At 33.8% G+C, this 16,405-nt stretch overlaps 1 protein-coding gene across 1 annotated transcript in view; it reads left to right on the top strand.

The window, feature by feature from the left end:
- Positions 1–16,405, top strand: part of CFAP47 (cilia and flagella associated protein 47) — an 849,402-nt gene that overhangs the window by 264,195 nt on the left and 568,802 nt on the right. The window contains 1 exon segment of the mRNA XM_043993472.1: positions 9,923–10,020. Coding sequence (XP_043849407.1) covers positions 9,923–10,020 — 98 coding nt within the window.

The raw sequence follows: 16,405 nt of genomic DNA on the forward strand, positions 1-16,405 counted from the left end.
AAGTCTTGTGCCTTTTTTTTTTTTTTGGTGGGGGAGGGTTAAGTGACTTTCCCAGGGTCACGCAGCTAGTGTCAAGTATCTGAGGCCGCATTTGAACTCAGGTCCTCCCCAATTCAGGGCTGGATCTTTATCCACTTTGCCACCTAGCTGCCTTCAGGCTTGTGCCTTTTAAGATCAGAGTGATGACAGGATGTGGAAGGCCTTGAATGAAAGATTCAGACATTTGTATTTTATTCAGTGGGCAGTACCATGTGAAGGGAAGGGGAGTATATCAACTCTACATAGTATTGGTTAGTGTGTGATTAAGATTAGAGTAAACAACTCCAAAGAGAGATATAATACACTCAGAGGTCATGTTCAGAAAGTTGCAGAAACAACTGATCAAGGTTTCTAGGCAGGGAACGTGATAGAGAAGAAAATTGTTCAAAGCAGAGACAAGGAGAAAGGGGGGATTCTGAATAGAAAAAAAAGTGTCAAGAAAACAGCATAGTAGTGGGTTGCATAGGGTAGCAGCAAGAGGCAGGTTGTCTTATATAAAGATTCAGTCCAATATGGCATCTTTTATGGTAGCATGCTAACCATGGTCCCTCTTTACCCAGCCAAAGGCCAAATAGCAATTGCCTCAGACAACAAGGGACCATAGAAAGGGTTAACTCTGTGCATGACAAAAATTAATCAGGCAACAGGGTGAAGTATGGATTTGAGGAAGTAGAGAGACTAGAAGCAAGGAAATAAATAGAGTAATTGGCTACCTATGATTTGAGTGATGCCAGGAAAACCACTAGCAAAAGCAAACACATGCCAACAATCTTGAATGGCAAAACATGAGCACATAAATAATCAAATTCCATTGGTCAGGAGCACTTTCTATAATTGTACCATTAGAGATGGAGAAAGGAAAGGGACATTAATTTATATACCTATGAACTCTGTGTCAGTAACTGTGCTAAGCACTTTTGTAAACAAGAACTCACTTTATCCTCAAAACAACTTTATGTGAGGTTTAAAAAGCTCGAGAGACATAATTTCTGGGTAATTCATCATTTTATTAATAATAGAGGTCATTGGCATTCTTGAATACCAAAGACAATCATGGTGGTGGGCTCATGGTTTATATGCCTTTGGAAAAGTTCGTGTTTCAGAGGGTGGCAATCAACTCTGATTGGTTAACAAGTAATAATAGAGAATGAATATTATAATGAGGGGCGTGGACCTATTATATTGAACTTTGATTATGTCATTTACTCCTAAATTTCCTAGCCTTGGGAAATCTACTCAAATAACTTATCCCCACCCAAACCTGTGCAGGGAAGGTTTCCTGGGGTCTGAACACGATTGAGGAGAACATTAATTCAACCTTCAAAGACTAAGCTTTTGAAACAAAGACTTTACAAAAAGGGGAGAACTCTAGATCTCCCCAAATCATTGGTTATTATTTTTTATTTTTGTGGGGCAATGAGGGTTAAATGACTTGCCCAGGGTCACACAGCTAGTAAGTGTCAAGTGTCTGAGGCCAAATTTGAACTCAGGTCCTCCTGAATCCAGGGCCACTGCAGCACCTAGCTGCACCCCTTCCAGATCATTGGTGATTAATAAGGATTTCTCTAACTTGCCCGCTTTGTGGTGGTGTTATACCCATTTGACAGGTGAGGTTCATTTCTTTGACTCTTGCCCCTATCAAACAATGCTCAGTGGAGGGAATCAGATTATGTTCTAAATTCCCAGTTGGGAATGGAACACAGGGTAAATTAAGTAGTGGAGGTTAAAGGATGGAAATCATTGGTACAAGGAAGAGGAAATTAGCTGTGAAAAGGAAAGTGTCAGAAGGACAAGAAAAACCTTGACTTGACTTCATAGTTTTGTCTAAGGCTGTAGCTGAACTGCTCTATCTCTATTAATTCTTTTCAAAAGCCAGCAGCAAAAACAACAGAATATACTAATCATCTTGCTGGCAATAACAGATAATAGAGAGGAGAGAAGATTGACTCAGAACTCTTTTTTTTAAATAAAGTATTTTATTATTTTCCCGTTACATGTAAAGATAGTTCTCAACTTTTGTTCATACAAGCTTTCCAATTTCAGATTTTTCTCCCTCCCTCCCCCCATCCCCTAGACAGCAGGCAATCTGATATAGGTTTTATATATATATATATATATATATATATATATATATATATATATATATATATATACACACACACACATACACACACACACATATATATATACACATAATAACATTAAACCTATTTCTGCATTAGTCATGTTATAAGAGAAAAGTCAGAGCAATGATGAAAAACCTCAAAATATAAAAACATCATCACCAAAAAGAAAAGAAATAGTATGGTTCATTCAACATCTATACTCCGCAGTTCTTTTTTTTCCCCTGGATTTGGAGATCCTCTTCTATCATGAGTTCCCTGGAACTCTTCAGTACCATTGCATTGGTGAGAAGAATATGGTCCATCACAGTAGATCAACACACAATGTTGATGGTACTGTGTACAATGTTCTTCTGGTTCTGCTCATCCCACTCATCATCAGCCCACGCAAGACCCTCCAGGTTTCTCTGAACTCCTCCTGCTCATTGTTTCTTACAGTACAATAGTATTCCATTCCATTCATATAACACAACTTGTCCAGCCATTCCCCCATAGATGGGCATCCCCTCAACTTCCAGTTCCTTGCCACCATGTAAAGAGCAGCTATAAATATTTTTGTACACATGGGTCCCTCTCCCCTTTCCATGATCTCTTTGAGAAAAAAGACCCCAAAGCGGTATTTCTGGGTCAAAGGGTATGAACAGCTTTATTGCCCTTTGGGCATAATTCCAAATTGCTCTCCAGAATGGTTGGATCAGTTCACAGTTCCACCAACAATGCCTTAGTGTTCCAATTTTTCCACAGCTTCTCCAACATTTATTATTTTCCTTTTTTGTCATTTTAGCCAATCTGATAGGTGTCAAGTGGTACCTCAGAGTTGTTTTAATTTGCATCACTCTAATCATTAGAGATTTAGAGCATTTTTTCATATGGGATTAGATAGCTTTGGTTTCTTCATCAGAAAACTGCCTGTTCATATCCTTTGACCATTTCTCAATTGAGGAATGACTTGGATTCTTATAAATTTGATTTAGTTCCCTATATATTTTAGAGATGAGGCCTTCATCAGAACTACTGGCCATAAAAATTGTTTCCCAGCTTTCTGCCTCCCTTCTAATTTTGGATGCATTGCTTCAGTTTGTACAAAAAAAATTTAATTTAATGTAATCAGAATCATCCATTTTGCATTTTATAATATACTCTATCTCTTGTTTGGTCATAAACTGTTTTCCTTTCCAAAGACCTGAAAGGTAGACTATTCCTTTCTCTCCTAATTTACCTATGGTATCACCTCTTATGTCAAAATCATGTATCCATTTTGACCTTATTTTAGTATAAGGTGTAAGATGTTGGTCTATGCCTAATTTCTGCCAAACTATATTCCAGTTTTCCCAGCAGTTTTTGTCAAATACTGAGTTTCTATCCCAGAAGCTGGAGTCTTTGGGTTTATCAAACACTACATTACTAGTGTCATTTACTACTTCGTTTCCTGCGCCTAGCCTATTCCATTGATCCTCCACTCTATTTCTTAGCCAGTACCAGATAGTTTTGATGACTGCCGCTTTATAGTAAAGCTCCAGGTTTGGTATCACTAACCCACCTTCCTGTGCACTTTTTTTTCATTATTTCCCTGGATATTCTTGATTTTTTATTTTTTCAGATGAATTTTGTTATTATTTTTCTAGATCTATAAAATAATTTTTAGGTAGTCTGATTGGTATGGCACTGAATAAGTAAATTAATTTAGGTAGTATTGACATTTTTACTATATTAGCTCTGCCTATCCATGAGCGATTGATATCTTTCCAATTATTTAGATCTGATATGATTTGTGTGAAGAGTGTTTGGTAGTTGTGTTCATAGAGTTCCTGGGTTTGTCTTGGCAACTAGATTCCCAAGTATTTTATATTATCTACTGTTACTTTAAATGGAATTTCTCTTTCTATGTCTTGCTGCTGGATTTTGTTCGTCATGTATAGAGACTCAGAACTCTTACCACAAGTTTTGTTCTTAGAGAAATGGAGATTCAGAGGAAGAAAGTGTGGCAAAGTCACACAAGATGAGGTGGGAAGGCTGATGCTACAATGCCAGCAAAGCAGTTTGAACCAAATTCTGTAGGCAATAGGGAACAACAGTTTTAAAGCAGAGGACATAGCTGACACTATGTGTAATGGAGATGAATCTCGTTGTTGTATGTTCAGAACTGACCTCATTATCTTTTCCCCTAAACTCTCCTTGTCTCCTACCTTCCCTATCAGTGTAGAGGACAACATCAGCCTTCTGATCTTTCAGGCTCACAACTTAGGAGTCAGCCTTGATTTTCTTATGTTCTTCCACCCAACCTAATCTGTTGCCAAGATATGTCTATTTCACCTCATCAGCATCTCTCACACACCCTCTTCTTTCCTCTGACATTGTCAACAGTACAGGCCCTCATCACCTCACACCTTGATTATTGCAATTGCCTTCTGGTAGGCCTGCCTATCTACATTCTCACCCACACCAATATATGCTCTATCCATCCAGTGCAGTGATTTTTTCTAAAATACAGGTCCAATCATGACACAATACTGCCTATCTCAACTCCCTCCTCAGTATGCTCTGGTGGTTTCCCATTGCCTCCAGGAGTAAACACAAAATGTATTATTTGGCATTCATATCCCTTTATAACCTAACCCCCTCCTACCTTTCCAGTCTTTTTATGCCTTACTTCTCCTACACATACTTTTTGATCCAGTGACACTGGCCTCCAGGCTATTCCATAGACAAGTCGCTCCAGCTCTCAGCTCCAGAAATTCTCTCTGGTTTTCCCTATGCTTGGAGCACTCTTCCCTTCAGCATAATTACTGATTTCCCTGGCTTCTGTTAAGTCCCAACTAAAATTTTACCTCTTACAGGAAGCCCTCTTCAATCCTTACCTCTATAGAGTTTTTAGTAGCATGAAAAGATAATTTAAGAAACAAAGGTGAAACAAAAGATGCTTCATTAATGTGCATCTCAGATTTATTCTTTTTTCTTTTATTATTTTTTAATAAAAGTATTTTATTATTTTCTAGTTACATGTAGAGATAGTTTTCAACATTTGTTTATATAAGATTTCCAATTTCAAATTTTTCTCCCTCCCTCCCCTCCATCCCCTAGACAGCAGGTAATCTGATATAGGTTTTATATATATATATATATATATATATATATATATATATATATATATATATATATATATAACTTGAGAGTGTGTCATTTGAAATATGGGGGGACTAGCCTCTTTCACCTAAATTATTGGGGAATGAGGCTGGGGTTTCTCTTATATATATATATATATATATGTGTTTATATGTATGTGTATATAGGTCTATACACACACACACACATATATAAAATATTTTGGTACCTACAAATTAAAGACTATTGCGCCATTTTTGGCAGCAGGCATTTATTGTTAATTAAGATCACAAATTACTAAAGTATTAACCACTTGTCTGAATAACTTCCCCATTAGTTATAGGCCTAAGCAATTACATACCCAGCATGGAGTCCGAGGAAAGAGAGAAGAGAAAACGTGGCTCATTCACATGGGTTCCAGGTGCAAGAGAGGGAGAGCATTTACCACATTCAACACAAGCTGAAAACTCCCCAGCACCTTATTATCTCTAAGTGAGAGCACATGGCTCCATGTGGAGTTCAGAAGCCTTACATTACATAGAAAGAGAGCTGAGCTACTGCAGCCTTCCTTGCCTATCGTGTCCCCTGGAATGGCATTCACCTTGTGATCTCACTCATTTTTCCTCTTCTCATAGAGGTCCTGGCTCTTACACATTGATCAAAGCTAGAATCATTCAATTCCACAGGTTGATGTGACCTGAGGGTGGCCCATATTAAAATGAGTTTTACCTATGACCTAATTATATAATGACTTAATGGAGAAGTGTTCAAGGCAGATGATGTCCAGGTGTGGCTAATCTCACCTAGTCAATCTCCTTTTCTACTGATCCCCCTATGGGCTAGTGAGCTGGTCTTGAAAAGGATTAGCTAAGGTTTTTAAGAACTGCTTTCCAAAGTGGGGTCCCTGGATTCCCCCAAAAGCCCACCACTAATAATTATTTTCTCACAAAGGCAGCTGAAATTATGGAACCAGTCACCATGATATTCAGGAGGGAGAGTTTATGGAGAAAGCTGAGAATTTGTCTTTGCTAGATTTAGCTTATTAATTATTAGTTAATTATTAATGAGATAGACACATCAAAATTGATATACATAGATTTTATAGAAGAAACATAGTGGAAATCTCGGGTGTCCAAGAAGATTAGGTCATCACTATCCAGAAAAAGCTGCTAAAGACAAGAAAAGATTTTTATGAGGCATGATAGTTTAAAAAAAAAAAAAGACATGTAAGAGCTTACCTAAAATCAGAAAGGCATTCTTAGAGGATGAGCATAAAGATGAAAGAGAAAAGGTGGCAAGTGTCCTTTGGGTTTGGGAATGAAGATGACCTTGGTCAATTTAGGAAAAAGTGATAAATATTTTGTGCTCTGAAATTGGCAGATGTGTTCATAAGTCCTGTCCTTCTAAGAAACTTGCTTGCAGTACAATTTATGATGTATTTGTAAGGGAACTGGTAAATTTCTGGTAAAGGAGAGCCTTTTCTCATTCTTATTGTCATCAACTTTATTATCATCCACAAAGATACTTGTAAAAATCAATTCTATATTATACTGCACTGTAAAGCTACATTGTTAATTCATTCTGTAAGCATTTTCAAAGACAATGATGAAAAAGTGACTGAGATTCTTTAGCATTGAGGACAACGTGAGATAAAAAACATAGACATAACCCAAATCCTAGTTGCCACCCATCTCACCCTATTGTAGTAACATATTAAATATTATACTTTCTGTTGACTTTTAAGCATTTAAAAGCTTGCATGACTGGTGAAGAGAAGAGAATTTGATTAACTGTAGCTAGTACAATATAATAGTAATTGGATTTATCTTATATAGAATATGAAATGATGATATACCTTATTAAAAATTTAAAAAATTTTAAAAGATGCCAAGTGAGTGAAATCATTAAGTTATGAATTCATATAAAATTTATGATATACTCCACATATAATAATATGCACATATTAAATCTAAGATAAAAGGAACATACTTTAAAATATTTTACATTATCAATTTTATCTCCAAAACTCTACCAAGAGTGCATTAGTGTTCCAGTTTTCCCACATCCAACATTTTCCTTTGTTTGTCATATTAGTCAATTTTGTAGGTGTGAGGTGGCACCCCAAAGTTGTTTTAATTTGCATTTCTCTAATCAATAGATTAGATTAATAGGTTAATCAATGATTTAGATAATTTTTCAAATAGATAGCTTTGATTTCTTCTCCTGGAAACTGCCTGTTCATATCCTTTAATAATTTTTCAATTGAGAAATGACTTGTATTTTTATAAATTAAACTTAGTTCACTATATATTTGAGAAATGAGGCCTTTATCAGAGATACTTGTTGCAAGATTCCCCCTTCCAGTTTTCTGCTTTTCTTATAATTTTTGTTGCATTTGTTTTGTTTGTGCAAAAACCCCTTTAAAATTGTATATAATAAAAATGATCTATTTTGCATTTTGTAATGCTCTATCTTCTTTGGCCCTAATTTCTTCACTTTTCCATAAATCTGACAGTTAAACTATTCCATGTTCTCTTAATTTGCTTATGATATTACCTTTTATGTGTTTTTTAACATTTTAAATGGATGAAATAAACATGGTGAATGGAAGTCTGGTTTATTTTTGTGTATTGGCCAATGATAGTATCAAATTATGCTTGTGAGATGTTAGCATGAACATTACTACAAAACTAGAAAGTATATAACTTTTACCCATAAGGGGACAAGCAGTATATAATTACTATTAATCATTTAGCTCACACATATTATAAGGTATATTGGGAGGGAAAGTTGATTAGATGCTACCCTAATTTGTATCCTAAGTACCTGATACCTGACTTATTGTAGTAGACTCCTGAATGGTCTCTCTGACCCTTTCAGCCTACCAAACATAGCGACTGGAAATATCTTAAGATTTTACTATTCTGCTTGGGAATTCAATCTTACCAAACAACTTATTTTTTCTTGATGTCAATCCTTATTTTCTTTCTATCTTAGCACATTTTACATCTCCCATTTAACTCTTCCTTTTTTGCCTTCTTTTGTTCAAAATTTTTATTCAAATTTACCTCCTCAAGAAAGCTTTCCTGACTAAACTAATTTCATTCTGATGACTCCTGTAGTCTGTTTTTATACGTTGAGTCAATACAGTTGTTTCTATTCATTTTTCTTCTTTGGGAATGAATGTTCATTTGGCTTTTTCAAAAATTGTCTCAAATACATTAATATGTATATATGTACTTATGACAATATTTGACTTAGATATTGAAATTAACAAAAGTCATAGTGACTTTCTTATCTAAAACATTCTTGTAAGTAACCTTCCCAGTCATCATATCTATAGCATCCCCCCCATATGAATATAATTATCTATTGGGAATGTGTAACAACCTTATGTGTTGATTGATATATAAAAATAAAACCCCAATAAAATTAACTAGAAGACTCAGGACTTCCCCTAAAAAACATTAAATGTCTAAGTATTTGATTGGACCTAGCATTTTATGAGTTAGGGAGCTCTTAGTTTGGACTTTCCTCTACTATTACAGGTTGTCATCTTCCTTTAAACTTATGTTAGTTTAGGAAACAGCTAGGTGGTGCAGTGGATAGATCATCAGCCCTGGATTCAGGAGGACCTGAGTTCAAATCTAGCCTCAGACGCTTGACACTTACTAGCTGTGTGACCCTGGACAAGTTACTTAACCCTCATTACCCTGAAAAAAAGCAACTAAACAAATACATTTAACTTAATGTATCTGAGTCAAGACTTGAATTGAATTCTTCCTTAGGCCATGTCTCCATCCATTAGGCCATGTTGCCTTATATGTATAATATACACATATGCCCCTATATACATATATGTGTATGTATATATAATATATATACACACATACAACACCCACATATGCATATATGAACATGGGCAATATTGTACATGCATCGCCAAGTCTATCTATATATATCTATATATCTCCATATTGTACATGATTAAAATTTATATATAATGCATCCCCATCTAGAGTGCATATGTATGTATCTCTAGCTAAATATTATACCTTCAGGTGGAGGTACTGATCTGGTTTTATCTATTTTGTAGTGCTTTATATACCACTCAACACATAATAAGGGGTCATTATACATTTACAATAGATTATTATTTTACATATTAAAAAATGCCATAGAAAATCGCTAGAAAGGTTGATAAATTCATTTGATTCAAGAAGATAATGTGGAAAGAAGCAAAAAGTTGTATTTAGGAGACAGAAATACTTGTTTAACAAGAATATATCAAGGAAAAATAAGTTGTTTAGTGAGATTGGGTTACTAAGTAGAGTAGTATGTATATTTGTATGTGCATGGGCATGTGCATGTGCATAAACACAAATGAATAATCCCAAGTTTAATGCAAAAGTTCATGAGACACAAAGACCTTTGAAAGTTCGCAGGATTTCCTTTGAAATATGATGAATTTGAAGGCCTTTTGATGCAAATTAAGGTTGATAAATAATATGCCTTCCAAATACCTTATCTACATAAAATTTAATTTCTTCAGATTTATAGCTGCAAAAATTTTCTCCCTATGTCTTTGATGTTCCCAATTCAATTTTCCTTTTCAATAAAGCAAGATAACTAGTTATTTTTTCTCTCCTTTCAACTAGGTCTTCCTCCCCCTGAGAAATGGATAGTAAATTTTGATAAAGATCTTTTGGATGGCCTAGTTTTAGCAACGCAGTTGGCAGCTTACTGTCCATTTTTGGTAAGATTTACTTTCATTCAGAACTTGTAAATTGTATTTTAAAAATCACATATTTCAGTAATTATGATTTTGATTTGAAAGGATCTTTATTAATATTAGGGTCAGAAACAAATATAATTCAGTTTACTAAATTGTAAGTCTCATACTGGATTTTTACACTTTCTGAAAGCAAGGATCATGCCTTATTTCAACCCCCCCACCCCAGCCCACCCCACACTACTTTTGTCTGCTTCATAGAAAATAAATTCTTAATAACTAACTTTTGGGTGAATGAAAGTGGTTCAAATTTTATTTTTTAAGAATATAATGGAGAGATTGATCTAAAATTTTAGAATGATAGGATCATTATAAATTTAAAACCATGAATAGAAACACCACAGGGAACAAAAATGACTAATTAAATCATAGCAAAAATTAAAACTAGCTTAGATAAGGAATGAGTAAGATAGAATGCCCATGTAATTAAGCAAAATAAGACAAATGCAGTAGGAGAATAATCAAGTCATCTCAAATACCAGAAACAACAGAGAGATGGAAAAGAAGAAAAATCAAAAACAGGAAAGAGAAAATGGTTCATGTAATTTCAGATAGTCTCAACTAGATAAATGATACATTCAGAGAAATTAAACAATAATTTGAAATCACAAAAACAAATGAAAAGCTTGAAAAAATAAGTACAATCATATAAGAAATGAAAAGGAGATGAGAAAGGAATTAAATGAAATGAGAAAATAAAACGGGAAAAAACAAGAAAGTCTCAAAAATACTAGAAGCACCCAATATCAGGCTTATTACACTGGAAAACAGAATTTCATACAAAGTACAACTAGGATAAAAATGCACTGAATTATCCAAATTCCTGGAAAACACAAAGACTCAGGTGATTGATCTTTATAATAAATTTTGACATCATAATCTCAGTATAACTGACATTTTATACGATTGAGAAAAATGAAAGAATATGAGTACTATTTCTTAAGAAATCATGAAATAAATGCTAGAAATTTGATGAAAATGACCAGGTGGTGAAATGTAAATAGAAAGAACTTATAGGATCTTAGCAAGATAGATACTAAACTTTGATAATACAGTAGCATCACATAGTGGATAGAGTCTTCCTTGGAGTAAGAATGATTTGGGTTCAAGTCCTGCTTCTGACATATGTTGGTAAGACACTTAATTATTGTTTACCTCAGAGCAATTCTCTAAGACTATTAAGCAACAGAGTCCTTGTCTGTCTGTACTGTTATAGGTACCTTCATCATAGGTGCAAGTAGTTAAGTCCTGGGTATGGGAACATGTTATTGGGTCAAATGAGGAGATGCCAGTGAGAGTCTACACTTGAAACGGAAACATCTTTCTCTATCTCCTCCTTCTTGACCATGTTGGAAGAAGAAATGGCTCTTCTTGCCAAGATCAACCGCTCTATGTGCCATTTTCCCCCACCTTCTCTATTAGATTAAGTTCTCTCCAGATTATTAATGTCATTAAAATAACTCAAAAATGATATCAGGGATTGGTTTCATTCAATTAAGTATTATGGAGCACTTTCCCCATAGCCACACTATAAAGTAATTCAAAAGGATGCATGAACCCATTGGTATTAGCATTCTTTTGAACAGTAGAGACAATACCAGCATGTTCACATATGCATATCCTCAGAGACACCTATCTGTATCCACCTTCCATAAATTATTTTTGAGGAGATAACATTATGTGCTATTAGTCTTTTTATTCCTCTTGATTTTGCAAAGATAACAAGGGAGCATACAACTTGTGCATTGGTTGTATCTTCCATTAAACCCATCACCAGCAATTTGGTTTTTGTTTCTCATGTTTCTGATGACTTCTTTTATATTGTTTTCCTTCCTAATTTCTGGTTTGTAATATGACCCATTCCCATTCACTGTGTGCTTCATCAGGTCATAAGCAGTACAAATATTATTATTCTTATTTTACAAATAGATTCAAATTGAAAAGCTGGTCAATAATTTACCATTTAATGCTGCCAAATTAAGAAATTCCAGATTTGCACTAGAGACAAAGTTGCATTCAAAGGTGAATTCAAACCTCAGTGTGCTCAATGAGGTAATATAAGATGTGATAAGCACAAAAGTTTTCTAAAATTATAGAATATTAATCTTAAATGTCTATTATTCAATTATTAATTTATTCATTTTATTAAATAAAACATAATTTATTGTGCTTGTTTATTGAATCAAAATTCATAATTTATTAATTCAATAAAAATTTATAAAGGAAAATATGTTACAAAAAGAAAAGATTTCTTATTTTTAATAATCATTAATAATTTTAACAATTCATTATCTCTACATCTATATATGATAACTCCTTTAAATAAATAAAGGAATTTCAGGTTTAAACAATGTCTTTTGAAGAGAGATCTACTACATATATATACTAAATTAAATGGGTAAAGCCATTCCATAATTTATTTTTTCCAACATTCATGGACAATGAACACAAGGTTTTTCCCATGAAGGAGTGCAAAGAAGACATAGGCTTAGGGAAACTTATATATGTGTGTGTGTGTGTGTGTGTGTGTGTGTGTGTGTGTGTGTGTGTGTGTGTGTTAAGCAATGACTTGTCATGGTCCAAAAATAATCTATACTGTATTATTGAAATCAATTATTAAATAATGAGTTAGGCATAGCAGTTATCCAAAGAAGAGGATTGAGGATCACAGTTCCTAGAGTTTGGAAGTATAGAATCTTTGTATTTTTTCAATAACTAAATGAATAGTTTCCATGAGAAAGTGTAAACTCGTCCACCTTCCATATACAGGTATAAAATATGAATAATGAAAAAGTTAATTAGTGATTCTAACAAAGAGAGTAGTATGTGACTTCACTAGTATTACTGGGTCTTGTTGGAATCCACCTAGTGACAGGGTATGGAACATTATACATTATTCAAAAGGAATTGGATAGGTAAAAAGGTGAAAAAAATTCTAGGAGACATTAATCAATATGGTGCAAAGAATTTAGATGAATACCAGTGAAGGCACAAACCAAAGTGCTATTGTCACCAGAGTATGTTATAAACCTAGAATAAAAGAGAAAATATATGAGGTGCTTCGGAAAGAGATCACAGGTCTGAAGTCAAGACATGATATGATGGTGATGGAATATTTTAATGATTTGTACACCTGATGGAATGTTTTTAAAAAATACAGAGGTTTTCTTGATTTTTCTTAATGATAATTTCATCCTTCAATATGTAGCAGAACCAATCATCCATTTTGGATCCGATTGTCACCAACAAGGAGGAACTAGTTGCTAGGGTAGAGATGATAAGATTCTTATAGGGAAAATGACTATTCTTTTGGAATTTTTGATAGAGTATGACAGGATAACTAAGAATAATTTGATATGTACCTTAGATTTTATAAGAGGAAATTTCAAAGTGTTCTGAGGAAAGAGGTTGTATTCCGTGGACTAAATTTCTGATCTCTAAAGAATAAAATTGTAAAAAATAAAAGATATCCAATTCTTATAGGATGGATAGAGGACATTGTCAAAGGAGACTGATGTGGATGAACCAATAAACTACCCACTAATTTCTGATTAAACAAAAAACACAATCATATACAGAATGATGAAAAAAAGGCCAGTTGATAAAGAATGTGTATAATACTGTGGTGCAATAAGAATAGTCTGATGCAGCTCACAATGAGCTGAGGTGGTGAGGAAAGCTATGGAGAATCACAAAAGTAAAGGACTGCTATTCTGTGTGGATGAGGTAAAGATAACTGAGGATAGAGCAGATATAGATGCTTAATTATTTTGCTTCCCTTTTTTGCAAAGGAGAATAATTTTTCAGAATATAAAGGACAGAACAAATATATTAATGAAGAGTTAATAACCAGGATAAATAAGGAGATTGTAAGAGAATCCCCAGTTTCCCTTGAGTTTAGTTCAAGTTACCTGGCACCATTGAATTATATCCTTATATCCTGAAAAACTGCTATCTGTGATTGCTGGTCTTGAAAGATCATGAAGAACAAGAGAGATACTACAGTACTGAATAGGTCAAATGTTTATCATGGTTTTGGAAAAATAGAAGATAATGAAATTTCTAAACTACAGGCCAACGAGCTTAACTTCAGTTCCTGTATAAATTCTACAACTTGTTATTTTAAAAATATATCTGAGGAATGCTATAGAAACATTTCACTTAGAATTTAATGATACAGTTAATAATCCTCTTATGTTCCCCTTGTGGACAAGATAGAAATGTTGACTCAAAATTTTTATCTTTAGATGAGTTGCAGAATTGCTATACTCTTCTGGAATATTATATTAATTTGTAAACACCATGATTTAAGAGAGACATTAATAAGCTAAAGACTGGGAGGGCATAGAGGATGGTGAAAGGCCTTGTGTCTATGTAACTTAAATAGTAGTTAAAGAAACTAGAATTCTTTAGTTTAAAGAAGAAAAGACCCAAAGGGGTCGTCATAATAACTGCTTTAAAGAATGTGAAGGGCTGTCATGTAGAACAAAGATTAGATTTGTTCTTTTTAGACCATAGACAGAAAAACCAGGCATAATCGATGGAAGTTGAAAAAAGATCAGTTTATAACTGACATCAGAAGAAAAATGAAAAACAAACAAAAAAGGAAAAAAAAATCCAAGCAAACATAAAACCAAACAAAACTTCCTAGCATAGAGGTATCCAGAAGTGGAATGGGCTTCCTTTAAAGGTAGTGGGTTTTCCTTCCTTAGAGGGCTTCAAGTGGGGGCTGAACATCCACTTATCAGATTTCTGTTATAGTGGGTATTCCATTCATGTATGGGTTGGATTGATGGCTACTGAAGTCTTTTCCAAATCTCAAATTTTGATATTCTCTAAGTGTACAGAGGAGGTCATCTGGAATGGTGAATTGGAATAGTGAAGGGCAGTTGAAAATGCAAGTGATGTTTAGCCTGTAAGAGAGATAACTCAAGGGGACTGAGGCCTGCTATCTAACATACACACATAAAATACACATATACTTAATATACATATATATTACACATATATGTATATTATATATACATTTATATTAATGTATATATGCATACATATACAATTTATTCCATATACACGTATAAATATACACATACATATATAGACATATTTAATGCACACATATTATTAATAATAATTATATATGTATATATACAAACACTGAACAAACACCAGAAGCATTTATAATTTAAACAGGTATTAAACAAATGTCCACTCTTGTAGCTCCTATTTAGATTATTTTAGTAATCTTAGTAATAGTAATAAAGCACATAAAAAATAAACAAGAAATTGGCATTGAAGAAATTAAAATGTAATCTAGAAAGCTCAATGCAGTCAACAAAATATAATTAAAGCAATAAGTAACCTGAGCAAAGTGGTTAGATATACTTGATCATCACCTGCATTACTCTATGCCATCAACAAAAATTAAGAAAACAAATTTACAGTTATAAAATCTATCACATATTTGGGCATTAGCTTATCAAGAGACCTATAAAAAATTCAAAATGATTTTGACAGAAAACAAAGACATGAATGAGCCTGCTCATAATTAAGTTGGGCCAATGTAGTAAACGTGTCATTATGTCCCAAACTAACTTAAAAAGATTTAACGAAATACGAATTGAGATCAAACGAGATAATATTTGTAAAGCACTTAGCACAGTGACTGGCACATTGTAGATACTATATAAATGCTTATTCTTTCCCCTTCTCTTTCCAATTAAGTTATCAATGTGTTATTTCATAATAACATTCATATGGAAAACAGATGAATGAAAACAAGAACAAGCATTTTGAAAAAAGAAAATTGGTCTCAAAATGTCCTATAAAGGAATATTTCTAGAAACTCTCTAGTAGTAGAAAAAGAATAGCATAAGACAACAGTGGAGGTAATCTACCAATAGAATTATATGTATATAAATGTTTAGCTCTTGATTAACTCTTATCTAAAAACACTGGAGAATGGCTTCATTATTCATTATGGAGGGATGGATTTTGAGTTATATCTTATACCATATACCTCAAAACCTATATATATGGTTTAATGATTCCCATTTCTATTTGATTTTGACAAGCACTGATGTAGAAGGTAATACTTCAGCTACATCTTAAATGATGATTCTGTAAAATGGAGGCCAGAAAGGAGTTCATTTTAGGCATGGACGACTGCAAATATATAGTGCCTGTAAATGGAGAAGAAAGAGCCCTGTTCATCTGGATCACGAAATATACATCACTATAATGAGGCTAGAAAAATAGGATGGGCAAAGTTTATATTGGATTCTAGAGATAATAGAAAGCCACTGAAGTGGATAGAGTAGGAGAGTAACATGGCAGAATTCTTAAGGAT

Source organism: Dromiciops gliroides, chromosome 3 (genome assembly GCF_019393635.1).
Source record: "Dromiciops gliroides isolate mDroGli1 chromosome 3, mDroGli1.pri, whole genome shotgun sequence".
NCBI lineage: Eukaryota > Metazoa > Chordata > Mammalia > Microbiotheria > Microbiotheriidae > Dromiciops > Dromiciops gliroides.